We start from the raw sequence: 27,739 nt of genomic DNA on the forward strand, positions 1-27,739 counted from the left end.
GCGCCCGCGCAGAGCCAGCATAGATCTGGGCTAGGGGCCGTGGTTTTCTATTATTTTAAGTTTACTTTAGGTTCTTGGCACAATGAGTTGAACGTTTGGAAAAATGACACACCAAAACGAAGGGTTTCGATGGTGTCGTCATTCTATTGCTGGCTTAGTTTTGAGCACATTCTTTCTTGTCCTAGTTCTGACTCTACGCTGGTGAGTGAAGGTATGGGGATAATTATGGGTATTCCTAAATATTTTCCTTCATCTTCAGATATCCCTTGTTAAAGTTTCTGGTGGTAAGTGGAGTTGGAATCCATTGAGTAGGAAGTTGAGAAGGAAGACAAGTTTTGGAGGGTGCGGGTTGAGTTTTTGTCAGGTTGAATTTGGAGATCTCTCAGGACACTTACTTTCTCATGGCCAATATCCTGCCCTTTTCTCTCTGTCGCTCCAAAATCCATTATTTAAAGCTAAACAAGAGGACCTCCTAGGTCCTTTGGGCCTTTCCTCATTTCTCTCCAACATGATGCCACCCACATTTTGGAGTCATTAGAGTTTAGCCAAAATTAAACCGTTCTGGACTAGGTCCAGGTAAAGCCTTTGGATGCCTAGAAGTTGAGATCTGGCAGGACCCTTAGGAATCAAGCAATGCAACCCCTTCATTTTCACATGGGGAAACTGAGGCCCAGAGTGGGAAAGCTGTTTGCCCATGGTCATAGAGTGAGGCAGGGACAAAGATGGAACTGGGATTTTTGGCTCGTGGCCTGGATATAATCCATTGATCTGCCTGAGATGTGTTGGGGCATCAGGCAACAGGAAGGGTTTGAGCTGGGTCGCGGATCTCCCCATCAAAGATCTCCCCAGCAGACCTCACCTCTTGCCCATCTGATAGGATTTGTCAAAGAAAAAAAAAGTTTTCCAAACTAAAAAATTCCCACCAACATTGATCCTGAGGTGGAAAAAGTAATTCCCTAACAAAAAATCAGGATACTGTTGGCAAAGAAGAAGAGATGCCATGTGGTCAAATAAGAATAAGTATGTTCAGCACAGTGTCCATTAAATGTTAGTTAATGAATGGAGATATGGGTAAATGGATGAAAATATCTAATAGGAAGAAAGAAATCAAGCAGACTGCAGGTCACATCACCCATCATATATGGTGGGAACTTAGTCTCTTCACTCCAGAGGAAACAGGGATGTTTAAAACAAATTATTCTTTTTAATCCCTTTTGGGTAGTCTCCCAAAAGCCTGCTAGCCAGCCCTGGGGCCAGGTTCATTGGCATCATTCCCCTTTGTGAGGTGGCCTCAATGACAGGAGGGCTCTGAGGGAGGGGCTACCCCACCCCAAACTGACTGGGTTTAGCCAGACAGGACTTGGCCTCTGACTCTCTAACACCACCTGCCTGGCTTGGGCTCTGCCATGTTGTTGCCACTGCTGGGAGCTTGTGCCCTGGTGGGGCCGTTCCAGGGCTCTGAGTGGGAGCCAGTGCGGGGCCTGATCTCCCGGGATTGCAGCTGTAGGGACCTTCAGTGCCGCGGTAATTTACTCATCCTCTGCCTCTTTCTGATCTGGCAGGTCCGTCACTCTTGGTGCCAAGTTACCAGAACCCGCTCCAGCATGAGGAAGGTCATCAAGGTGAGGGGGGCCCCACACATCTCCCACTCCCCTTCCCTTCAGCACCAGGATTATCTCAGCTGCTTGTTAGCAGGATTTTTTAAATACCCTGTGAACCAGAAATGAATCACCCTGAGGAACTCAGACTGGTGCAGGTGAGTGTTGCACAGGCCCAAACCCCAGGTGTTACCCCTGACACCTTTCTTTCCTTCACTCCACACATTCAATCCATCAGCAAGAACTATTGCAAACCATATCTCAAACCTGATCCCTTCTCTCAACCACCACCACCCTGGGCAGGGCCACCATCCGGTGTCACCTGAACTGTAGCAACAACCTTCTGACTTGTTCCCACCCAGCTCTCCCAACTGCAACTAATCCTCCATGCAGCAGCCACAGTGGTCTCTTTAAATTTTCATCAAAGGATGATATACATACACAAATCATATGGGTACATGTCGTTGAATTTCTACAGACAATACATGTCCACATACAGTGCCCAGATTCAGAAAGTATGACCTGCAGCCTACTAGACCCCTCTTGGTCCTCTAGCAGTCACAACTATGCTTATTTCTAATAGCATAGATTTGTTTTGCCTGTGTGGAAGCATATGGTAAGTTTTCTCTTGTGCCTGGCTTAAGCCAGAACCAACTTTTAAAAGTAGATCATAGCACTTCCCTGAGCAAACCCCTGCAATGGCTCCTATGGGTACACGCCCCAAATGGGTTTCTCTCTGACTTAATCTTCTCACTCTCTGCTCTCCTCATTGCTTCCTCCATGTTGGTCCTTCAGTGGCCGGCCTTGCTGTTCCTTCCTGTACACATGGCCTTGTTACCCCTCAGGGCCTCTGCCTACAAGGCTCTTTCCTCAGGTGTCATTTCATTTGCCCCTCCCTTCATTCAGGTCTCGTCAAATGCCACCTCCTCTCAGAAGGGAAGTCCCGACCATTCTGTCTAAAGGAGCAAATCCCATCCCCCACTGTGCTTTATTTTTTGCCAACCCTTTTGGATACCTAACATTGTTATATACTTGGTTATTGTCCATCTACCATATCTAGAATATAGCTCCCAGTGGGGACTTTGACTGTCTCATTCAAGTCAGTATCTCTAGCACCTAGGGCAGTGCCTGGCCCAGAGTAAACTCTTAATAAATATTTCTTGAGAACAAATACTGTTTACCCTAAGGGAAGTGACCTTCCCTTTCTGAGCCCCATCATCCCCACCTTGGTAATGGGGATTGTAATTCTGTTCTGAGAATTAGATGAGATAATGGGTATGCAAGTACTTGGCTTCTCCATTCTCACCTACAGGTGCCGATGCAGACGTGGGCGGTACCTTCTGTGAGACGTGCCACTCTTTTCAAGCTGGGCCCCGAATCCTCCATCAGTCCTGGCAAGCTCAGGGGTCTGGATTCTCATGTCCAACAATGGACACAAAAGCAAAGATGGGGATACCGGAGGAGCCTCCAAGAGTCATGGGCCCGACACTTGCAATCCTGGCAACGCCGGGATCGGGTCCCATCTTTGGGTGTCCACACCCCCTCTGAGCCCTTCTGTACTGCCTCATTTTCACGCTCCTGCCTGCTCTCTCACGGCAGTCCCTGGGAAGCATGGCAGGTACCCTGGCGTCTCAGGGATGGCCAGACTCACCGAATTTCCAAGCCACCATCGCCTGCCCCAGAGATGTGCCAAAGAATGGAACAACCGTTGGTCCACTTCCAGAAAGAGTCAGTGCTTCTGGAGCCTGTCAGCGTAAAGACTCATCCCACCTCCAAAACCTTAGCCACCTCTCTCCCCAACCCCCCTTCAACCCAGAAGCTTCAGTTCTGCACCAGAGAGTTCCTGCCTGTTTCTTCCAACCAGCAACTGGAAATACCCACCTGGAAGTTGCAGGGCTGCCCACAAAAGGCTTGGGCACCAGAGAGGGAGAAACAGAAACCAGGCAGAGTTGAGGATAGTAGGGTGACCCAGGCTTTTGGGTCAGGGAACCAGGGAGAGAGCAGAGGGGAAGGTGCCAGGGAAACCCAAGCATCTGGGAGTCAACTCCCAGCAGACTTTGGAATGGAGGAGAATGCAGAGGATGAGGTTCTGGGATGTGGCAGCCAGAGACAAACATTAAGTGAAACTGATGGAGAGATCTCACCACCAGGGTGGGAGAACCAGGACCAGATGGGAGGTGAGAATAGAACCAAAATTCAGAAACTAGGGAGGGAGTTCCTGGAGGGAACTGGAGGGAGGGAGGCTGAAATCCAGGCACGTAGGAGAGAGAACCAGGAACAGTTAAGATGTAAAATTGATGCTGAGACCCAAACACCAGAGTGGAGGAACCAGGATAAGAGTGGAGGTGAGGGTGCTGTGGAGACCCAGGCATTTGAGAGGAAGAACAAGAAAGAGGCCAGAGGGGAGGATGAAGGAAAGACCCAAGCTCAAGAATTGAGGGAACAGGGCCAGACTGGAGGAGAGAATGGAGCAGGAATTGGGGCAGAGGAGAGGATAAATAAGGACCAGGTTGAAGGTGAGGGTCCTGTGCAAACCCAGACACCTGGGAGAGAGAACCCAGGAGAGATCAAAGAAGAGGGAAGTGTAGAGACTCAAGCCCTGGGATGGGTAAAACAGGAATTGGTTGGAAGTGAGAATGTTACAGAGATCCAGACACCAGAGTGGGAGAATCAGGGTCAAAATGGAAGTGAGAAAGCTGAGGAAGTCCAAGCCTTTAGGGGATCAAACCAGATACAGTTAAGACATCAAAATCAAGTGGGGTGGGGAAACGGAGACCTGGGAAGAAGTGCGGCTGCCTGGGAAGGCCAGGTATCTAGGAGGAGGGACCTCAGAGAGATAAGAGAAGAGGATTGGGTGGTGATCCAGACATCATGGTGGGGAAACCAGAGACTAGTAGGAAGTGAAATTGACAGAGAATTTAAGATGCCATATTGGAGGAATCAGAACCATATTGGAGGTAAACATGGAGCAGAAATTCAGGTACCAGAGAAGAGCTGCCAGAGTGAAGATGGAAATGAGGATGGTAAAAATACCCTGGCAACTGAGGCAGAGATCCAGGGGCAATTGAGAGGTGAAACCGATGGAGAGACCCAGCCACCAGGGAGAAGGAAACAGGGGCAACTTGGAGATGGGAGTGGTGCAGACATTCAGGCACCAGAGAAGAGGAACCCAAAAGGGGATAAAAGTGAGGATGGCAAAGAGACACAGGAACTTGGAGAAGAAAACCAGGGTCAGTTAAGAATTGAAATTAATGGAAAAATTCACATGCCAAAATGGAAGGAACAGGAATATATTAGAGATAAGCATGGTGCAAATAACCGGGCATCTGAGACAGGAAACTGGGGAATATTAACAAATAAAATTAATGGAGGATTCCATTCAGTGGAGTGGCAGGTAGAGGAGCAGACTGGAGGTGAGAATGGTATAGAAAATCAAGTCCCAGAGAAGAGATGCCAGAGAGAAACTGGAGATGAGAATGGTACAGAGACCTGGGCACCTGGGAAAGAAAACCAGAGTCAGTTATGGAGTGATACTGATAGACAAACATATTTATCAGAGAGTAAGAACCAGGAACAGAAGAGAGGTGAGAGTGGAACAGAAGAAACTCGGGCACCAGAGAAGAGAAAACAAAGAGAAGCTAGAGGTGAAGATGGTGTAGAAACCCAGAGACCCGAGAGAAAGAACCAGGGACAGTTAGAAAGTGAAATTTATGGAGAGAGCCAGGCATTAGGGAGGAGAAAGTGGGAGCAGACTAGTGGTGAGAACAGAGCAGGAAATCAGACATCAGAGAAGAGAAGCCAGAGAAAGGTGGGAAGCAAAGGTGCCTCAAAGATCCAGAGACTTGGGGGAGAGAAGCAGAGACTGTTAAGAAGTAAAGTGAATGGAAAGACCTGTTCATTAGAGTGGAAGAACAAGGAGCCGAGCGGAGGTGAGGACAGTGCAAAAATTCAAATACAGGGGGAAAAAAACCTGAGTGGGCCTGGTGGTATAGAGACCCAGGTGCCTGGGGGAGATTGCCAGGGACAGTTAAGTAGTGGAATTGGCAGAAAGAACCAGACACAAGGGCGAGGGAACCAGAACAAAGTTGGAGATGAGGTGGCTGCAGACATCCAGGATGTAAGGAGCCAGAGAAAATACAGAGCTGAGGATGCTGGAGGGCCTCAGATACCAAGGGGAGGAAACAAGACCTGGGTTACAGGAAAGGACGCTGCTAAGGCAGATGTCCAAGTTAACTGTTCAGGAGGTGAGGGGCCCACAGGCAGGAATCTCAGCCTGGTGACGACCCCCACCCTCACTGACTTTGGACATGGGGCCATGGAACAGAAACAAGCAGTGGCTGGGAACGTATCAGCCTCTGCTCCCTGCCCTGAGATGAGGTCCCTTTCCCACCGGAGTGAAGTCTTCCTGCTGGCCAGTGGGGGGAGAGAGCATCTGGCTGGCCAGGACATGGCCCCTGCCAGGAAGCGCAGAGGGGGCATCAGTCCAGTTTCCCAGCAGGCCAGACCTGAATCCTGGAGAGGCCAACGAAAGGACAAAGTCATATGTCCAAGGAAGGCCCCCAGCCTGACTTGGCAGCCCTGGAACCCCCAGTCTCTGGTGGCTCCCCTCAGCCAGCCCTCTGCTTGTCCCTCTCACCTGTGTGGCCCAGCCCCCCAGGTTACCACAGCCCTCACCGGCCTGCCCAAGTGGCCATTCCTCAAGAAGAGCAAACAGCTGCTCCTGGAATCCCTCATGCGGCGGAAGATTGCACATCTGAAATGGGGCCTTCCTCAGAGGATTCTGGAGTCCTATTTGCTCTTTAACTTCTTAGAACCATCTTCCCTTATTGGGGTGAGGCTCCCCGGATTATATGCAGGCCTTAAGCCCCAAGGGCAGCAGGAAAGGCATTGTGAGGCCAGAGGGTCCAGGCTAGGCATTAAGCCCCCAGAGAAGCCCCTGAGAAGAAAGAGTTCAAAACTTCCTGCTCAGGCTAAAGCCCTGGAGAAGTGTGGACCACATGTGACAGAGCCACTGGGCAGTTCCACCCACCCTGTAAGGCCTAGGAGGTCTAGGCCACTCAGGGGTGCCAGAGAACCACAGGCCATGGTGCCTGCTCCCAGGAACCCCACACCTGCAGCAGAGTCTGAGGCTGGAGGACCTTCCAGTGGGAACAGCAGGGGCAGGAAAATGGTCAGGGCAGGGGTGTCCCAGATGGCAGAGATGGCTTCCTGCAGAGCAAGGATCTCATGCTCCAGGGCAGGCTCTGATCACAGGAGGAAGGAGCATCCCTCCTGGGAGGCCTCTAAGCCCCTTGGATGCAAATTTCAGCAGCCCACACATCGCAGAAGAGGAAGCCTGGGGCCCATGGAAGGCAGTGGGGCTGGCCAGTGGCCTTCCGCCTGTTCCACAGACACCTCCAGCTTCAAAGGGAGTTTCCACTCTGCTGCAGCCAGGCTGAGTGTGACCCTTCTGAATAAGATGTCCCGGTCCCCACAGGTGGCCAAGCCCCAGCACTCCACCCCCAACTTGAGCCAGCAGGATCCTGATCCCACCCTGCTTCCCACAGTAGAGAGCACCCATGCAAGCGAGGGCAGCGTTGGATTCAGCACTTGTCCTTTGGAGAGGGATCTTCAGCCATCAGGTCACGACCGTGCTGGGGCTGCTCTGCCCAGGACAGAGAGTCCCCACAATCAGAGGGCACCTGGGACTCCTGATGAGACCCCACAGAGTTCACCAGCCCCTAAAAAGTTTGGTTTTATGAAGCGTTTGAAGTGTTTTTTCCAGCTTGGCTTTAGAAAGTAGATCACAGGCCAGAGACCTCAGAACTTGTCCAAGAAGGCAGGAGAGTGGCCAGCTCACCCCCAAAGCCTCTAATAAAATTGGTTATTTGGGTCCTGAAGGGTTCTGATTTCTTTGGCACATGTATTCTGAGTGTCCCATTTTGGAGGTTGGGATACTTTGTGGGTGGGCTCTACCCCATGTTTTGAAAGTTTGGGGAATGTGTGTCAGCCTGATGCCATCTCCTAAACACCTCCTTTCCCCAGATCCTTATAGAATGGTCTACTGAGGTTACTCTGTGGTTCTGTTCTGCCCTTTCCTGAGCTAATCCAGATTTAAGCAGGACCCTCAGCCTCAGCTGCTTGGGGGAAGGAGTGGTGCTTACCATCAGACACTATTATTCAGGGTCTTTTAAAAACAATTATTAGAGAAGTTGCAGGTTTACAGAAAAATCATGCAGAGAGCACAGGGTTCCCATATAGTCCCCCTCACAAACACAATTTTCCCTATCATTAACACTTTGTATTAGTGTGGTACTTTTGTTACGATAGATGAAACAATAGTACTATTAACTATAGTCCACAGTTTATATTAAGCTCACTGTATTGTACAGTTCCATGGTTTTTAAAAAAATTTAAAATTGCCCTTTTAAAACACTTTCAAATAAACAGTGGTGTTAATTACATTCACAATATTGTGCAATATCACCACCATCCACCACCAAAACTTTTCCATCATCCCAAACAGAAACTTTGTTGTTTTTTTTTTTAAAGATTTATTTATTTATTTATTTAATTCCCCTCCCCTCCCCCGGTTGTCTGTTTTCTGTGTCTTCTTGCTGCGTCTTGTTTCTTTGTCCGCTTCTGTTGTCGTCAGCGGCACAGGAAGTGTGGGCGGCGCCATTCCTGGGCAGGCTGCTCGCTCCTTCATGCTGGGCAGCTCTCCTAACCGGCGCACTCCTTGCACGTGGGGCTCCCCTACGCGGGGGACACCCCTGTGTAGCAGGGCACTCCTTGCGCACATCAGCACTGCGCATGGGCCAGCTCCACATGGGTGAAGGAGGCCCGGGGCTTGAACCAGGGACCTCCCATGTGGTAGACGGATGCCCTAACCACTGGGCCAAAGTCCGTTTCCCCCAAACAGAAACTTTGTATGAATTAAGCATTAACTCTTCATTCCCTCCCTCACCCTGGCTCCTGGTAACCTTTATTCTAATTTCAAATTCTATGAATTTGCATATTCTGATTATTTCATGTAAATGAAATCATACAATATTTGTTCTTTTGTGTCTGGTTTATTTCACTCAATGACTGATCGCTTCAAGTTGCTTCCATGTTGTAGCATGTATCAGAATTTCATTCCTTTTAATGGCTGAATAATATTCCATTGTATGCATATATATTCAGGTCTTTTTTGTTACCAGGAAGGGAACTGATTACCAGAAAGTTTTCCATGTCAAAATCTACTTTTCTCAAACATTACTTCATAATACACCATTGAATAATAAGCCATTGTTTCCCAAGCTATCCTGCTATGGAAAGCCTTTTTTCCACCAAGTCACATTGCCTTTGAATGTAGATAACACCTCTTCAACTGACCTCTTTCAACATTAACCTGTCTTCGGGCACGTGGCGCTAAATAAGTCCATGATGAAGGATGGGTTGATATCGTTAATATGCTTGATAAAGCATTTTCTCTTCTTTAGCGTTCATTATGCTCTCGCAAAATCCCACGTGCCGTGCAGCGCTCGGTTGAGGATAGTTCAAAGGGAGCGTCTTAGGTTCGAAACAAATTTGTCACGTAAATTTAAAATAATACTAATAGCTTCTAAAACTAGAAGTTTATTTAAAAAAAAATAGATTGCTCACTTCCTTTGTCAAGGCTAATGACAGCTTCTTTTTAAAAGCTTTTCAACATCACTGTGGAGAAGACGAATTCCTGACGGCTCTGAGGCGAATCGCTTTGGGCTCGTTTGGACGCACTCCACAGTCCTCACGCCCACTACCCACCTCAGAGTCCCGGGCGCTCCGGCCTTTGAGGCGCTGCTCCGTCTGCGCAGGCGCCGTCTCAGACATGCGCGCAGTCGCAGGGCTCTCTTCTGAGTGCGCTTGCGCTCAAGCTGCGCGGGAAGGAGTGCTGCAGCGCCAGAGAGCAACCCGCGAGATGGCTGTGAGAGAGGCGGCGCTAGCGGGCCTACCCGGGTTCGGGAGGGACGAAGAGGCGGCGCTGCTCTTCGAGAGGGTGCACTATCGGCACGACCCGCGCTGGCTGCTGCCGGTGCCTCCGCGCCTCTGCCTGGCCTGCGCGCTGGAGCTGCTGCCGGAGCCCGGCGTGTCGGTGCGCGTGGCCCCTTACCCCGGTGAACGCGCCCAGGCAGTCCCTTTACCAGACGCGCGGCCTCGTCCGGGCCAACACTCTGGAACCGGGCTCACCTCCCCCGAAACTAAACCGGCCCATCGACCTTAGGTTCACCTCCCAAGCCAGGCCTGCCCATCCCACCTGGCCACAGCTGCTGTGCGGCCTCAGTCCAGTCTACCCTGCAACCGGCCCTGCCTCAGGCCGGCATACCCTTTCCAAACTAGTCCCTGCCCGGTAGCTATTTCACATGGCTCTATCCCAGGCAGCACTAAATCTGGATCACACTCTGCAGGCAACACCCCGCTCAGACTCACTGGCCCACGTTCCCGCTTTCCTTTCTTTTAACCTGCCCTGCTATTTGTGACTCTTGACTTCATTTCCCCAGGATTTAGCCTTAGCTCAGACTCCTACTACAGTGCCCTCTCAGCCCGTGGGACAGGCAGACGTGCATTGGGAGCTTCTTACTCCCTTAGCTTACACGATGGTATTAAAGTAGAGGAAGAGCAGCCCTTAGTCTCTGATAGCCGGATTGAGGGGTGGAAGTTACGTTCAAGAAGAAGTAGGGGGAATGGGAAGAAGACTTTTCCAATAGGCAAAGCTTCTTGTTACCTCAGCCTCTATCTTTGCAGTGAGTTTCTTATTCATGGAAGCACTCAAGAAGAGTTTGGGAGATCACTTTGTCCGTTGCTGGGAAGTGGGGTGGGGATGGAGAGCCTTGGGCGGGAGGGCTAGACTAGATCAGCAGTTCTCCAACTTTTATTCAGTGTGCCTTTGCACTTAAAAAGAAATTGAGGACCCTGAAGAGCCTTTTTTATTATTTATTTATTTCTCTCCCCTTCCTCGCCCACCCCAGTTGTCTGCTCTCTATGTCCATTCGCTGTGTGCTCTTCTATGTCCGCTTGTTTTCCTGTCAGCAGCATCCAGAATCTGTTTCGTTTTGTTGCGTCATCTTGCTGCGTCACCTCTCTGTGTGTGTGGCGCCATTCTTGGGCAGGCTGCACTTTTTTGTGCTGGTCGGCTCTCCTTATGGAGTGCACTCCTTGCCCGTGCGACTTCTCAACACAGGCGACACCCCTGCGTGGCCCAGCACTCCTTGCGCACATCAGCACTGTACGTGGGCCAGCTCATCACATGAGTCAGGAGGCCCTGGGTTTGAACCTTGGACCTTCCATGTGGTAGGCGGACGCCCTATCCATTGGGCCAAATCCACTTCCCCTGAAGAGCTTTTATGTATGCTATATCCATAGATATTTACTGTATTAGAAATGAAAACAAACATTAGAAATGTTTATTAACTCATTTAAAAATAATAGCAAGTCCATTATTGCATATTAACATAAGTAATTTTAAAATAACTTTTCTAAAGTAAAAAAGTGAAAAGAATGAATTTGCTGTTACATTTTTGCAAATCTCTTTAATATTGTGCTTAATAGAAAAAAGGTATGTTCTCATCTGATTCTGCATCCAGTCTTTTGCAATATCACACATCACATAGCCTTTGGAAAACTCCACTGTATGCTTGTGAAAAAATGAGAGTGAAAAAGGCAAATTGCGATTTAATATTATTATGAAAATAATTTTGACCTTCTGGAGTCCCCGAAAGGGACCTCCTGGGAGTCCCCAGAAGACCCCAGGCCACATTCTGGGAACTGCTTGGCTAGTTGATAACCTCTGAAGTTTCATTGAAGCCAGAAATTCTGAGGCAACTATTTTTGGACAGTGGGTCAGGGATGTAGAGGTGAGATACAGTGCAGTAGGGAAGAAAATATGACAATGTATTATTGGACATTTAGAAAATGGACATGTTTGTGGTCAAGGACTCTGTGAAGTAAGGAGAGAAACTGAGAATGGTTTCTTAGAGGAGGAAGCATTTGAATCAGGCTTGAGAAGATGGGTAAGGAGATGGAGGAACTTATTACAGGAGGTAGGTATTAACTCTCACCAATTGAAAGAGCAATATAGTCAGCTGTACCAGATTCCTGTCCTATCGGTGCTTACCCTTTTGACTTACCTACTCTTGAGCAATTTGAACAGCTACTATCAAGTTCCCTGTACAGGGAGATGACTTGAGTATGAGGACTTTTGCCTACCTTTAATAGAAGAGTGTATTTTACTATCTATTTCTGTGATGCTCTTGAGCTATAACTTAGAGAGAGGGCCCCAGTCCAACACCTAAGACTACTGATGTGGAAAGAGCACTAACCTTGGGCAAGGACTGGGTCTGAGACTCGAATTTGAGTCCTTGAGAAAGTCTGTGAGCCTCAGTTTTCTTATATCTAAAGTGGTGATAACATATGTTTTTGTTTGCCTCACTGACTTTTAGGCTTAAATGAGCTATTGGACAATAGAGTGATTTGTGAACAGTAAAGTGTGTTATGTAAATGTAGAGTAATTGGACCCCTGGCCCATGTATAGTCCTCTATGAAAACATAGATTCCCATGTGTAAATAATGCTCTTTTCCATATTTCAAAGAGTATGAATCGCATCATAATTTAGATGATCCCATCAGTGTCATCTTGTAATTATATTTGGAAATTACAGTTGCTTGGGTTAAGCGTGGCTGAGACTTGGTTGTCATTGAAGAATCTGTTTTTCCTTCTTCCCCAAGTTGGTGCGCAAGAAACATGTGTTGTCCTGCTTCCAAGATGCCCTTGTGAGACATGCCTCGCTGGTCATGCAGCATTTGGCTCAGGATCAAAGAGTCTGCATCCACTTCATAAGCATACTTTTTGGTGAGATTAAAAGGGAAAAGTTGCATGGATCGGGTAGTATGCTTTCTTTGAGAACTGGTCTGGAAACAAATTAGACTTTTTCATAGTTTAACATAGCAAAGTGTTTTGTCATAATGATGAAGAAATAGTCCCCTTTCTAGGATACATGATACAGAGAGTAAAAATGTGAAGATGAGTATGAAAAATGCATGATCCTTCAAGGAGTCAAGTCTGTATGTCTTTTGCACAGGTTTAGAATTGTCTAGACTGGAGTCCCCTGATCTGAGTGTGACCCTGATCAAGTTACTTTCTCTTTCCTGTGCCTTAGTTCCTTCATTTGTAAAATGAACTGGGTTAAATTTTATCTAAGGTCCCTACTTTTAATAAGATTTAATGTCCTATGGAAAGTCTTTTTTGGGAAGAGGGTAGCTAGCTCATAATGGGTGTTTTTCTGTGCCAGAGGCAGTTTTTAGCTGCCAAGCCAGTCCTTTAAGGGTGATCTGATGACTGCTGAACTCAGAAAGGTCTTAGCTAACAAATAGCATTATTGGAATTTTACCCCAGGTCTATCACAGACTCCAGAGTACAGAGTTTTTCTGTTGTGTCACAGTGACAGTTCTTATCATTTTAAAGCCAGGTGGGTCTTTAAAAGTCTAGGTGTTTGGTGTTGAGGGTAGAATTTAACTGGGGCATTGCTTAAAGCTGCTGTTAGTCTTAGAATTCACAGTGTGCCTTTGTGGGTTTTTCTTTTAACTGTTAATCATCTCCCTCCTACTGACTCTACTCCAAGAACTATTATGCAATGTGGAAGATGGGAGTTTAACAGACCTCTGTATTGAAGGTAAGATGAAACTGTATGTAACAAGCATTTGAAGCTGGGGATATTAGCCTTAATTGTGGCTCTGGTTATTTGAGACATTGGTGAAATGGTCCATTTAAAGACAGATAAAGAGAACTCAACTAGTGATCAGTCACTAACTCTACATTTCTTTAGTGGGCACCTACTCTGTCAGGTCTTATATCAGGCACTAAGGATACAAAGGTGGATAAGATATGGTGGATAAGACATAGATAAGACATGCCTTCTAAAAGCTTATGATCTGGAGGGGAAATAGAATGGTAAATAATTAGAATTAATGAGTGCTATTACAAAGGCATGTACAAAACTCTCTTTTTATTGCATTTCACATTGGTTGGTTGGAAGTTGTGTGCTTAATGCATGGGTTTACCTGTAAAGGACTTGTAGAGAAAGAAGACAAGAGAACTGGGGTGGGAGGATTCTTGAGGAGAAAGCAAGAGCTGTATCAGAGTCCAGACAGGAATCAGAAACCACTGTATTTATTGGAACAGAAAAAACTTTAATACAAAGACTTATTAAGTGGTTAACTAAGGAGGCAAAAAGAGAATGCCAAATGTTTTTTAAAAAATTTCTTTTATTTAATTCTCTACCCCCCGCTCCCCTATTGCTTATGCTCTCTGTGTCTATTTTTTTTTTTTAAGATTTATTTATTTATTTAATTTCCCCCCCTCCCCCGGTTGTCTGTTCTCTGTGTCTATTTGCTCCATCTTGTTTCTTTGTCCACTTCTGTTGTCCTCAGCGGCACGGGAAGTGTGGGCGGCGCCATTCCTGGGCAGGCTGCACTTTCTTTCGCGTTGGGCGGTTCTCCTTGTGGGTGCACTCCTTGTGCTTCGGGCTCCCCTACGCAGGGGACACCCCTGCGTGGCGCGGCACTCCTTGCACGCATCAGCACTACGCATGGGCCAGCTCCACACGGGTCAAGGAGACCCGGGGTTTGAACCGCGGACCTCCCATGTGGTAGACGGACGCCGTAACCACTGGGCCAAGTCCGTTTCCCCTCTATTTGTTTTATGCTCTCTATGTCTGCTTGTCTTTTCTATAGGAGGCACTAGGAACTGAAACTGGGAATTCCCATGTGGGAAAGAGGTACTCAGTCATTAGAGCCACCTCTGCTTCCTGCTTTGCTGTGTCTCTCATTGTGTCTCCTCTTTGTGTGTCCTTATTGCACTTTGTTGCGCCAGCCCATTGGGTCAGCCCACTGTCTTGCTCGTCTTCTCTACGAGGCCGTGGGAACTGAACCTGGGACCTCCTATGTGGTAGGCAGGCACCCAAATGCTTGAGCCACATCTGTTTTCCCCAAATTTTAATGGAGGTAGTGATTACAGAAAGCTACTCCTATATCTAGGGCTGGGGATGTAAAAGGAAGAGGCTGGAATTATTAAAATTTAGAAGTTTGTAGGAAGGCCCTGTATAATTGAAAGTCAGACTTCTGAGGAGGGGATACTGTTTGGCTTCTGCTGGGACCTCTGACATAGTGCAGTCAAACGGGTTTGGATTAGTTCAAGAACATAATCTTTTTCTTTTTGGGATTCATAAAAAACTTTAAACCCAAAGGAGTCTTCTTCAAGGGATGTCTAAAATCGCCATTTTTTTAAAGATTCATTTTATTTTATTTCTCCCCACCCCTTGTTGTTTGCACTTGCTGTGTCTGTTTGTCTTGTTTCTTTTAGAAGGCACCGGGAACTGAACCCAGGACCTCCAATGTGGGAGGGAGATGCCTTAATTGCTTGAGCCACTTCCATTCCCTGCTTTGTCGTGTCTCTCATTATGTTTTTCCTTCTTGTGTCTCTTGTTGTGTTATCTTGATACATCAGCTTGCCATGCCTGCCCATTGCACCAGCTCACTGTCTTCTTTTGGAGACACCAGGAACCGAACCAGGGACCTCCCTTGTGGTAGGCGGAAGCTCAGCTGCTTGATTCACATCTGCTTCCCTAACTGTCATTTTGATGATGTCCAAGATGATCATGTTATTTTTTTCCCTCCATTTTATTAATGTGTATTACATTGACTGCTTTTCTTATGTTGAACTGTTCTTTCATTCCTGGAATAAATCCCACTTGCCCGTAGTTTGTAATCCTAATTTTATTGAGGATTTTTGCCTCTGTAGTCATAGGGGATATTGGTCTATATAGTTTTATTTTCTTGTGTTGTCTTAATTTGCCTTTGGTTACAGGATAATGCTAGTCTCATAGAATGAATTAAGAAGTAATCCCTCCTTTCCTATTTTTTTTAAAGAATTTGAAAAAGACTGGTATTAAATCTTCTTTAAATGTATGGTGGAATTCAGCAGTGAAGCCATCTGGTCCTGAATTTTCTGTCTTGGGAGGTTTTTGATTACTGATTCAATCTCTTAACTTGCTATGAGTCTGTTGAGATTTTCTATTTATTCTTGTGTCAGATTGGGTAATTTGTATATTACTAAGATTTGTCCATTTCATGTAGGTTTTCTAATTTGTTGGCATATGATTGTTGGCAACACCCCTTATAATCCTTTTTACTTCTGTGCACTTTTTTCGCACAGGGTGGCTTTCCTTACGGGGCACACTCCTTATGTGTGGGGCTCCCCTCTGTGGGGGACACCCCTGTGTGGCATGGTACTCATTGCGCACATCAGCACTGTGCATAGGCCAGCTCACCACATGGGTGAGGAGGCCCTGGGTTTGAACCCTGGACCTCCCATGTGGTAGGCAGACAGACACTCTATCATTTGAGCCAAACCTGCTTCCCCTACTCCACTTTTTAACTTCACTATTGGGTTAACTATTGTTTAATGTTTAACATTTACCCTTAAGATAGTTTTAAAATGTTATCAAGATATTATGCAAGAAATTACATATTTTGCAAAAGTGGTCCCCTGGTTTGTACTTATGATAAAGAAGAAGAAAATACACTGGCATCATACAATAAACTATACTAGTATCATAGGTTACAAAAATTGGTCAAAGTCAAAATGGATCTTTAAGGTTGGAGGGACCTTTTCATAGTCATCTTTGGATTTAAGAAAAAAAAAAGTTCTGTACTGCGTTTCACATTTCTTAAAAATAGGAAGTATTTTAGCAACTTAAATCTTTTCAGTTATAACATAAAACTTCTTACAGTAGGATTTACTTTGAAAAATAGCAACTAAACCAATTATACACACATTGGCACTTTAGCACAAGGGCAAATTTTTTTCTTAATCTTTTTTTTTTAAAGATCCATAGATCACACAAAATGTTACATTAAAAAAATAAGAGGTTCCCATATACCCCATTCCCCATGCCCCCCACTCCTGCCATATCAACAACAAATTTTATTAGTGTGGTACATTCATTGCATTTGATGATTACATTTTTTTTCCAAGCTTTATTATTTATTTATTTCTCTCCCCTTCCCGCCTTCCCCCTCCCCCAGTTGTCTGCTTTCTGTGTCCATTCACTGTGTGTTCTTCTGTGTCCTTGTCCTGTAATCTTGTCAGTGGCCCCGGAAATCTGTGTCTCTTTTTGTTGCTTCATGTTGCTGTGTCAGTTCTCTGTGTGTGCAGCGCCACTCCTGGGCAGGCTGCGCTTTTTCACGTGGGGCAGCTTTCCTTACGGGGTGCACTCCTTCTGCGTGGGCTCCCCTACACAAGGGACACCCCTGCATGGCTTGGCACTCCTTGTATGCATTAGCACTGCTCATGGGTCAGCTCACCACATGGGTCCGGAGGCCCTGGGTTTGAACCCTGGACCTCCCATGTGGTAGGCAGATGCTTTATCCGTTTAGCCAAATCTGTTTCCTGATGATTACATATTGGAGCACTGCTACACAGCTTGGATTATAGTTTACACTCTCTCCTGGTCCATTCATTAGGTTATAGCAGGATGTATAATGTCCTGCAACTGTCCCTGCAGTGTCATTCAGGACAACTCCAAGTCCCAAAAATGCTCTATCACACCTCTTTTTCCCTCTTCCTGCCTTCAGCAACTCCTGCAGCCACTATTTCCACATCAATGATATAATTTCTTCCATTGCTAGAGTCACAATAATTCTATAGTAGAATACCAGTAAGTCTACTCTAATCCATATTTTATTCCTCCATCCTGAGGATCCTGGAGTGGTAATCCCTACTCCACCTCTAAATTGAGAGGGGGCTTAAATTCCACTTGGCTGATGGATGGGATTCTCCTGCTTGCAGTTGTAGACTCTCTCAGTTCTTTGGTGTGGTGGTTAACCATCCTCACCTCCTTTTTAGCTGACTTGGGTAAGTTTAAGAAACTGGAGAGTAGGTGTTGCAACTCTGCTAAGGCTCAGAGCCCAGATGGCATATGGACAGTCAAGAGATTCAAGTCTCCTGAGCATACACCAACCCCAGCACCAACCACAGGTTCAGTAAAAGTGACAGAAGAGGCATGTGTAGAGAAGTCACATCTGAGTCCAACTCATCACACTCAGGAGCACAAATTCCAAGTAGGGCCCACTGGCAAGGCACTGAATTCCAGAAATATCTGCCATAACTGTAGGACCTGGGTGTCTCCATAGCCCTCAGGAGCACCAGTACCTGGGGTTGTATCTACTTTGACTGTCTCTGAGTTCCTGCTGAGACGTGCGTAAGCGCAACCCCTCTGATGAATTCCCAACTCATTTTGAAGTCTCTTAGCCATGTAAACTCATTTGTCTTTACCATTTCCCCCTTTTATTCAAGATCTTTTTCTAGTTGCGTCACCAGCCAGTGCTTGGTGGTAATCCCTTGGCACCAGGGAGGCTTATCCCTGGGAGTCATGTCCCATGCTGTGGGGAAAGGTAATGCATTTATATGCTGAGTTTGGCTTAGAGAGTGGCCACATGTGAGCAACATGGAGGCTCTCAGGAGGTAATTCTTAGGCACCCTGCAGCCCTAGGCCAAGTTGATATTTTAAGCACACAGGCTCATAAGCATAGTCATCAGTATCAAGGACCCATCACTGGACCATCCTTCTTCACTCATCTTTGCCTACAAGGGAAAACTTTAAAAATAAATTTTCTGAACCTTTAAAATTAGGCTATAGTATAAAAAACAGTCTATGGTCTTATATTCAGTAAATTTATACTAAAATATTTTATTTTGTAGGATAAAGACCAATGGAACTTTATGTATGCTACAAGTTTATTACGTATTTACATGGCTCTTTCTTCCCTAAGTACATAAGACTTTCACATTATATGATTTGTCACTTAATGCCAACCTTTGTAGGAATAACTTTGAGGCCAGATCATGGTCAATAGCTTGTACAGTGCTAGAATACAGAAAATGTATTTTGAAAGCTTCTTAGTGACCACCAAATACTGTTCCTATAAAAAATGGTTTTGGAGCATCTGTTGGCAAACACCTAATCTCTGTAAGAACAGAGCCATTGGGGCGTACTGAATCTCATTCATATAAACTCTACTGCCCTTTCCACATTCACCACTGTACAACTCATTAAAATGTAACTATTCCTTAAGGAAAATTAATATTTTCTTTTGGCAGTCCTTCAAGTTGTTGGCATATTAGTTGTCCAGGTTTTGTAGGACATTAAACTTAAAAATATTCAACTAGTTCTCTATTCCTCTGTCTTAGCTACCTGTTTATAATCTGATTCTTCAGCTTGCAGCAAGTAAATATACTGATCCGTGAATGATCATTTCAAATTAGTTTGTTCCAATGTGCATTAGAAAGATTGCTTTGTCATTCCCCAATCTAAACTTGAATGGCTTCATTTGAGTTATTCAATTAAAAACAATTAATTCAAGTACAATCAATAATTTAGTTATATTTTTAAGAAAGATTTACTTTATTTATTTCTATCCCCCCTCCCCACTGTTGTTTGTGCTTGTTGTCTGCTCTATATTTCTGTTCGTTGTGTGCTCGTCGTCTTTTTAGGAGGCACCAGGAACTGAACCTGGGAACTCCCATGTGGGAGGGAGGTGCCCATAGGCTTGAGCCGCTTCCGCTTCCCAATAATTTAGTTTTTGTTTTGTTTTGTTTTGTTTTTAAGATTTATTTATTTATTTCTCTCCCCTTCTCCCCCACCCCCACCCCCAGTTGTCTGGTCTCTTTGTCTATTTACTGTGTCTTCTTTGTCCGCTTCTGTTGTCAGCGGCACGGGAATCCGCGTTTCTTTTTGTTGCGCCATCTTGTTGTGTCAGCTCTCTGGGTGTGCAGTGCCATTCTTTGGGCAGGCTGAACTTTCTTTCATGCTGGGCGGTTCTCCTTACGGGACGCACTCCTTGTGCGTGGGGCTCCCCTATGCAGGGGACACCCCTGCGTGGCATGGCACTCCTTACGCGTATCAGCACTGCGCATGGGCCAGCTCCACACGGGTCAAGGAGGCCCAGGGTTTGAACCGCGGACCTCCCATGTGGTAGACAGACATCCTAACCACTGGGCCAAGTCCGCTTCCCTAATTTAGTTATTTTAAGTTGCACTGAAACTACCATTACATCATAAATGAGATGAAGTCTAATCATATTTTCTACATTAGCCATTTTACACAAGTATGATAATTCCCTAATGAATTTGTTTCAGACCAACTGATAACTAGTCAAACGTTGACACCTGAATTTAAACATTAGTATTTCCTTATTTTTTACCTGTACTTTAAGTAAGGTTTTAAGTTGAAATGTCATTATTTCCTGATAAGAAGTAGTAAAGGAAACAGCAACCCAGTGGATTGGTGGTTTAGGAAGAACACTTGGTGATGGTGGCTCACTAAATTTGACTCCAGTACAGTTATGACTAGTTTGAGGATTAAAAAGTAAGATGGAACACAGGTTTTGAGCTCACCACGTGGGCACTTGGCTTGCCACGCGGGCACTCAGCTCACCACGCAGGCACAGGCTTGCCGCACAGGCATGCTTTCTCTTCTTTTTTTTTTTTCACCAGGAGGCCCCAGAGATCGACCCCAGGTCCCCCCAAATGGTAGGTGGAAGCCCTATCCCTTGAGCCACATCTACTTCCCCACAAACAACATTTTTACGAATTCTGCACAGATTAAACTTCAGCTGTCCTTTTTCTAACCTCATTCTATTTTCTGATGACCTGTATTCTAATTATTAACTCCATAAGTTTGCCCAGTATATTTAGTTCATAATAGCACAATTATACACTATTTGTCCTTTTGTATCTGGCTTGCTTCACTCAACATAATGTCCTCCAGGTTCATCCATGTTGTCATGTGCTTCATGGCTTCATTTCTTCTTACTGCTGCATGATATTCCATTGTGGGTATACACCACAAATTGTTTATCCATTTATTGGTTGATGGACACCTGGGTTGTTCCCAACTTTTGACAATCGTGAATAATGACACTATGAACATCAGTGTGGCCGTGATCATATAGTGGTTAGTATTCTGTGTTGTGAACATCAGTGTGTGCAGATGTCTGTTCATGTCTTTGCTCTCACTTCTGGATGTATACCTAATAGTGGTATTGCCAGGCCAAATTGCAAGTCTATATTCAACTTCTTTAGGAACTGCCAAACAGTCCTCCACTGTGGCTTTACCATTCTACAATCCCACCAACAAGAGAATAAGCATCCCTATCTCTCCACATCTTCTCCAACATTTCCCGTTTTCTGACTTTAATAGTGGCTAGTCTAATAGATGTGAAATGATAATTCATTGTAGTTTTGATTTGCATTTCCCTAATTACTAGTGATGTTGAACATTTTTTCATGTGTTTCTTCATCATTTGTATTTCTTCTTTGGACAATTGTCTTTTCAAGTCGTTTGCCCATTTTTTAATCAAGTTATTTGTCTTTTTATTGTTGAGTTGTTCGATCTCTTTGTATATCATGGATATTAAACCCTTATCAGATATGTCATTGCCAAATATTTTCTCCCATTAAGTCGGCTGCCTTTTCACCCTTTGACAAAGTCCTTTGAAGTACAAAAGTGGTGAATTTTGAGGAGGTCCCTTTTATTTTTCTTTTGTTGCTTATGTTTTGGGTATAAGGTTTGAAAAACTACTACCTACCACAAGATCTTGAAGATGTTTTCCTATGTTTTCTTCTAGGAGTTTTATGGTTGTCATTTTTACATTTAGGTCCTTGATCCATTTTGAGTTAGTTTTTGTATATGGTGTGAGCTAGAGGTCTTCTTTTTTTCTTGTGAATATGGATATCCAGTTTTCCCAGCACCATTTGTTGAACAGACTGCTCTGGCCTGGCTGGGAGGGCTTGACTGCCTTGTCAAAAATCACTTGACTGTAGATGTGAGGGTCTATTTCTATGTTCTCGATTTGGTTCTTTTGGTCAATGCATCTGTCTTTATGACAGTACCATGCTGTTTTTACCACTATAGCTAAGTAATATGCTTTAAAGTCTGGTAGTGAGAATCCTCCAAGTTTGCTCTTTTTTTAAAAGATCTTTTTACCTATTAGGGCCCCTTACCTTTCCAAATAAATTTGATAATTGGTTTTCTCACTTCTGCAAAAAAGGCTGTTGGGATTTTTATTGGGATTGCATTGAATCTGTAAATCAGTTGGGTAGAAGTGACATCTTAATGATATTTAGTCTTCTAATCCATGAACAGGAAATGTCCTTGCATTTATTTAAGTCTTCATTAGTTTCTTTTAGCAACGTTTTATAGTTTTCTTTTTTTTAAATTTATTTTTTATTTATTTCTCTCCCCTTCCTCCCCATTGCCTGCTCTCTGTCCATTCACTGTGTGTTCTTCTGCGTCCACTTGCATTATACAGCAGCGCTGGGAAACTGCATCTCTTTTTTTTTTTTTTTTTTTAAGATTTATTTATTTATTTAATTCCCCCCCCTCCCCTGGTTGTCTGTTCTTGGTGTCTATTTGCTGCGTCTTGTTTCTTTGTCCGCTTCTGTTGTCATCAGCGGCACAGGAAGTGTGGGCGGCGCCATTCCTGGGCAGGCTGCTTTTTCTTTTCACGCTGGGCGGCTTTCATCATGGGCGCACTCCTTGTGCGTGGGGCTCCCCTACGCGGGGACACCCCTGCGTGGCACGGCACTCCTTGCGCGCATCAGCACTGCGCATGGCCAGCTCCACACGGGTCAAGGAGGCCCGGGGTTTGAACCGCGGACCTCCCATATGGTAGACGGACGCCCTAACCACTGGGCCAAAGTCCGTTTCCCTGCATCTCTTTTTTGTTGAGTCTGAGTTGTCTTGCTGCATCAGCTCTCCGTTTGTGTGCGGTGCCACTCCTGGGCGGGCCGCACTTTTTTCACAAGGGGCGGCTCTCCTGGCGCGGCACACTCCTTGCACATGGGGCACCCCTACATTGGGGTGCCCCTGCATGGCATGGCATTCCTTGCATGCAGCAGCACTGAATGTGGGCCAGCTCACCACATGGGGCAGGAGGACCTGGGACCCTCCATATGACAGGCAGATGCTCTATCGGTTGAACCACGTCTGCTTCCCTCCTTTATTTCTATAGTCATATTTTCTTTAAATACTTTTTAAAAAAAGATTTATTATTTATTTATTTCTCTCCCCTTGCCTCCCCCTCCTCCAGTTGTCTGCTTTCTGTGTGTCCATTCGCTGTATGTTCTTCTGTGGCCGCTTCTATCCTTGTCAGTGGTACCAGGAATCTGTGTTTCTTTTTGTTGCGTCATCTTGTTGTGTCAGCTCTCTATGTGTGCGGCGCCACTCCTGGGCAGGCTGCACTTTCTTTTGCGCTGGGCGGCTCTCCTTATGGGGCACACTCCTTGCACAGTGGGCTCCCCTACGCGGGGGACACCCCTGTGTGGCATGGCACTCCTTGCATCAGCACTGAGCATGGGCCAGCTCCACATGGGTCAGGGAGGCCTGGGGTTTGAACTGCGGACCTCCCGTGTGGTAGGCGGACGCCCTATCCTTTGGGCCAAGTCCGCTTCCCTCTTTAAATACTTTTAAGTGGACTTAGGAGAGCTGTGCGATTATCACTGATTAATTTTCTTAAATCCTGCATCTCTTTAGGATATTTAATTAGTTCTTTTAGCTCGGCCATCTCTTCCTGTTTCCTGGTATGGCTTTGTAATTTTTTTTGCTGATGTTTAAGCATCTGAATATGTTGATGATTTACTCTGATGGCCAATTTCTCTCTCTTGCCTGTTTTTTCTCACAATTATTCTTTGATATTTGGTTCAACTTATTCTATTCTTTAAAAATTACCTGGCTTAAGTTATCAAAATCTGGCCATGGATTCACTAGTAGGGCTCAGATTTTCTCCCAGTGGTTGGATACAGTTAGAACAGTTTTTGTCCATGCAACTTCCAGACTGGCCAGCAGATGGCGTTCATCAGTACAACTTTCCAAAGAGGTGTTTGTCTCGGCTTTCCTCTGTTTCTGTGCTGAATCTCCAGAGTGGAGAGTAAAAGCAGTCTCTGCTGGCTGAATTCATGAAGAAAAGCCCCCCCTTCCCACCGAGTCCCCCTCCCTTTTCCCTTGAAACAGCTGACAGGGAGGAAGGTGTCTGTTCCTCTCTCAGTCAGCTGCCGTGAGCCAGGAATTTCACCCCAGCTTGATATCTCGGGTGTGGGGGAGGGGAGTCCTTCCCAGCTGCAGCAGGCGCTTGGTAACTCACATTTGTTGTTTCAGTTTCTTCATCTCTCTGTCACTCACCCTCCTGAGAGTTGTGTAGCACTGTTCAGGTCTGTGGATCCCCAAAGGAGGTCCCTCGGACAGCTTTTGGCTTTCTCTGTTGTTTTTGTGACAGCGTTGAACTCTGTTAGTGCAAAGCCATCTTTCCACAATTCCCCTATTTTTTATTTTTATTTTTCCTTATTTATCCCCCCTCCCCCAGATGGTTCTCTTGTCTGTCTACTCATTGTCTGCTCACCTTCTCCAGGAGGCACCAGGAACTGAAAACTGAACCTGGGGCTTCCCACATTAGAGGAGAGTGCTCAATGACCTGAGCCACCTCTGTTCCCCACAGGCTGCAGTGTCTGTTGGCTTGTGGCATTTGCTTGTTGCAGCGGGTGCTGCATCTAGCTTGTTGTGGCAGGGGCGGTGTATGCTTATCTTCTTTTAGGAGGCACTGGGACCCGAACCTGGGACCTCCCATTTGGTAGGCAGGCTCCCAACTAGTTGAGCCATATCCACTTCTCTCCCCTATTTTTTTTTTAAGATTTATTTATTTTACCCCCTTCCCCTTCTCCTGCCCTGTGGTTTTTGCTGTTTATGTTGTCTTCTCTTCTCATTTTCTCTCTTCTAGGAGTCACTGGGATTCAATTCTGGAGACCTCTGATGGGGAGAAGTTCCCTGTCAATTGCACCACCTCAATTCCTGGCTTTTGCTGTGCTTCACCTTGACTCTCCCCTTGTCTCTCTTCTGATGCATCATCATCTTGCTGCGTGACTCACTTGTGCGGGCACTGGCTCACCATGCAGGCACTAATGTGGGCACTGGCTCGCCACGTGGGCACGCCTCCTCTTCTTCTTTTTCACCAGGAGGCCCCAGGGATTGAACCCAGGTCCTCCCATATGGTAAGCAGAAGTTCTATCAGTTGAGCCACATCCACTTCCCCCTATTTTTTAATGTAAGCATTTAGAGCTATAAATTTCCCTCTGAACACTGCCTTTATTGCATCCCATAAATTTTGGTATGTTGTATTTTCATTTTCATTCATCTCAATATATTTCCTAATTCTCTTTGTGATTTCTTCTTTGACCTGTTGGTTGTTTAATAGTATGTTATTTAATTTCCACATATTTGTAAATTTTCTACTTTTCCTTCTGCTGTTGATATCTAGCTTCATTCCTTTGTGGTCTAAGATGCTTTGTATGATTTCATCATTTTTAAATTTATTAAGATTTGATTTATGACTTAATACATGGTCTGTCATGGAAGATGTTCCATGTGCATGTAAGAAGAATGTGTATTCTGTTCTTGTTGGGTGGAGTGTTCTGTATATGTCCAGTAGGTCTAATTGGTTAATAGTGTTGTTCAAATCCTCTATTTCCTTGTTAATCTTCTGCTTAGATGTTCTATCAATTATTAAAAGTATTGTATTGAAGTCTCTAACTATTATTATAGAACTTTCTATTTCTCTCTTCAATTCTGTCAATTTTTACTTATATAATTTGGGGCTTTGTTATGAGGTACATATACATTTATTTATAATCATTATATCTTCTTGCTGGATTGAATCTTTTATTAATATATAATATTCTTCTTTGCCTCTTGTAATCTTTTTTGACTTTCAGTCTATTTTTTTCTGACAATGATATAGCCACTCCAGCTCTCTTTTGATTACTGTTTGTATGGAATATCTTTTTCCAACCTTTTACTTTCAACCCATTTGTATCTTTGTACCTAAAGTGAGTCTCTTATAGACAGCATATAGATGGATAATGCTTCTTCATTCAATCTGCCAGTCTCTGTCTTTTAATAAGGGAGTTTAATCCATTGACATTTAAGGTCATAACTGAGAAGAAAGAATTTACTTCTGACATTTAGCTATTTGTCTTCTGTATGTCTTATATGATTTTGCTTCTCAATTACTCTACTACTGCCTTTTTTTGTGTTTAGTTGCTTTTTTGTAGTGTACCATTTTGATTCCCTTTTCTTACCTTTTCTCTATTTTTAAAAGTTATTTTTATGATCATTACTTTTGTAATTACAATGACTATCTTTAGGTCATCTTAAAGTGATAGCAATATAGTTCAACTAGTACCTATGTACTAGATACTCCTATGTATCTCTATCCCTCCTCCTTTATATTGTTATTGTCTCAGATTATATCTTTATATATTGCTAATTAACATAGATTTATAATGTTATTTTACACTTACCTGTTAAGTCACATGGGGGATTCCATTAACATTTATTGTTGGAGATGAAAGTACTAAGAGGCATGCCAGAGAATCCCTCTTTCCAGACATAATCTTCCCTGCCTTTATTGAGTAGCAGCAATTCAAGTTTTCCCATGGTTATTGGAATCGAGATCACTTCAGGCAGTAGAGCAATCCTTTCTTGTCTATTGGTTTAATGGCATGAAGAGCTCAAAATGGCCAGATGGTTGTTTCAACTTCGAATTCAGTGAAACCATCATGTCCTTTCATGGAAGCATTTTTCCTTAGGAAACCAAGATCTCAGAGTTGTGGGGATAGGATACAAAAATTCCCAAGTGGTTTATTTTGTGTAATAGTGAGAGGAATTACTCCTATTTCACCCCTTGATTCCATGACCCATGTATTCTGGCTGTAGGAGAGAGTGCACCTTCTGTTGGTAACTGTTTTCAAAGTGTACACAACATCCTGTAAGAGAGAATCCCATCTTTCGGAGTGGTGATTGCCAACTGGCTCCATAACTGAGTCACCACTAGGCCATTCCACATTCTGTTAGACCCATTGCTTCTGGGTGACAGAGTATGGGACAAAAAGTGATAATGTGTGCAATATTATGACAGTGAATAAGGCGTTCTCTATGTTTACACATGGTGATGCTGGCAGAAGTATTACGGTTTGAGAAGACAAGTCCGTATTCAGAATACATGGCTTTTCTAATGAGGACAAATCTCTGCCCCTCCAGAATGCCAGGACTGCACTGTATCCACCTGACACAGGTGGCTGGCTGTTCCCCCAGGGAATGGTGCCATATTGAGGCCTTAATGTTGATCTGTGTGCTCTTGGCAGGTTAGGCACTCAGTAGTAGCAGTAATCAGTTCATTCTTTTTTTTTTTTGTATTTATTTCTCCACTCCCCAACCGCCCGCCCCAGTTGTCTGTTCTCTGTGTCCATTTGCTGCATGTTCTTCTTTTTGTCCGTTTCTGTTGTTATTAGTGGCATGGGAATCTGTGTCTCTTTTTTGTTGTTGTTGTTGCGTCATCTTGCTGTGTCAGCTCTCCATGTGTGCGGTGCCATTCCTGGGCAGGCTGAACTTCCTTTCGCGCTGGGTGGCTCTCCTTATGGGGCTCACTCCTTGAGCATGCGGCTCCCCTACACGGGGGACACCTCTGCATGGCACGGCACTCCTTGCGCACATCAGCACCGAGCGTGGCCAGCTCCACACGGGTCAAGGAGGTCCGGGGTTTGAACCATGGACCTCCCATGTGGTAGACGGACACCTTATCCACTGGGCCAAGTCTGCTTCCCAGTTCATTCTTCATGAGGGGCAGTCTATGCATAGCCTCCATCTCTGCCACCATGGCCAGTTTGAACATCTGTCTATTGAATAAGCACTGGGGGTGGCTGGGGAAAGAAGATGACTGACATTGACAAAACTTGTCATCTTGTCCACCTGATGATTGTGAGCTTCATCTGCAGTAGAGGCTCTGTGGGGAGAATTCACATGGGACACAAATATCTTCACACTTGGTGCCCATTCTGAGAGACCCATCCATATACGTTCTCCTCAAGCTTCTTTGTCACCAGTCTTCCAATTCTGTCTTTCTCAAGTCCATGGCCACTCAGCCAAACAGTTAGTAGCTGCCCATAAATCAGTATGATCTGCATGTACTTCTGACCTTGTCTCAGTCTACACAGTTTGGACAAACAAATGTACCTCTGGATGGGAGAGGGGATTCCC

The 27,739-nt window shown here is 45.1% G+C and overlaps 1 protein-coding gene and 1 non-coding gene across 3 annotated transcripts in view; both read left to right on the plus strand.

Moving 5' to 3' along the window:
• The first annotated feature begins 49 nt into the window (after window positions 1-49).
• Window positions 50-7,477, plus strand: LOC101434945 (uncharacterized). Of its 2 annotated transcripts, none has more exons than XR_011650324.1 (3): window positions 50-201; window positions 1,563-1,622; window positions 2,911-7,477. It is a non-coding gene; the product is annotated as an uncharacterized protein (transcript). The 2 variants fall into 2 exon arrangements; XR_011650325.1 differs by having other exon boundaries at window positions 116-211; window positions 2,911-2,998.
• Window positions 7,478-9,462: 1,985 nt separating this feature from the next.
• The window catches only part of MEI1 (meiotic double-stranded break formation protein 1), a 103,167-nt gene continuing 84,890 nt past the window's right edge, over window positions 9,463-27,739 (plus strand). Inside the window, exons 1-3 of the mRNA XM_004484138.4 lie at window positions 9,463-9,693; window positions 12,324-12,447; window positions 13,217-13,267. Coding sequence (XP_004484195.2) covers window positions 9,520-9,693; window positions 12,324-12,447; window positions 13,217-13,267 — 349 coding nt within the window. The 5' untranslated portion in view covers window positions 9,463-9,519. The remainder of the gene's footprint in view (window positions 9,694-12,323; window positions 12,448-13,216; window positions 13,268-27,739) is intronic.

Source organism: Dasypus novemcinctus, chromosome 12, assembly GCF_030445035.2.
Source record: "Dasypus novemcinctus isolate mDasNov1 chromosome 12, mDasNov1.1.hap2, whole genome shotgun sequence".
Lineage (NCBI taxonomy): Eukaryota > Metazoa > Chordata > Mammalia > Cingulata > Dasypodidae > Dasypus > Dasypus novemcinctus.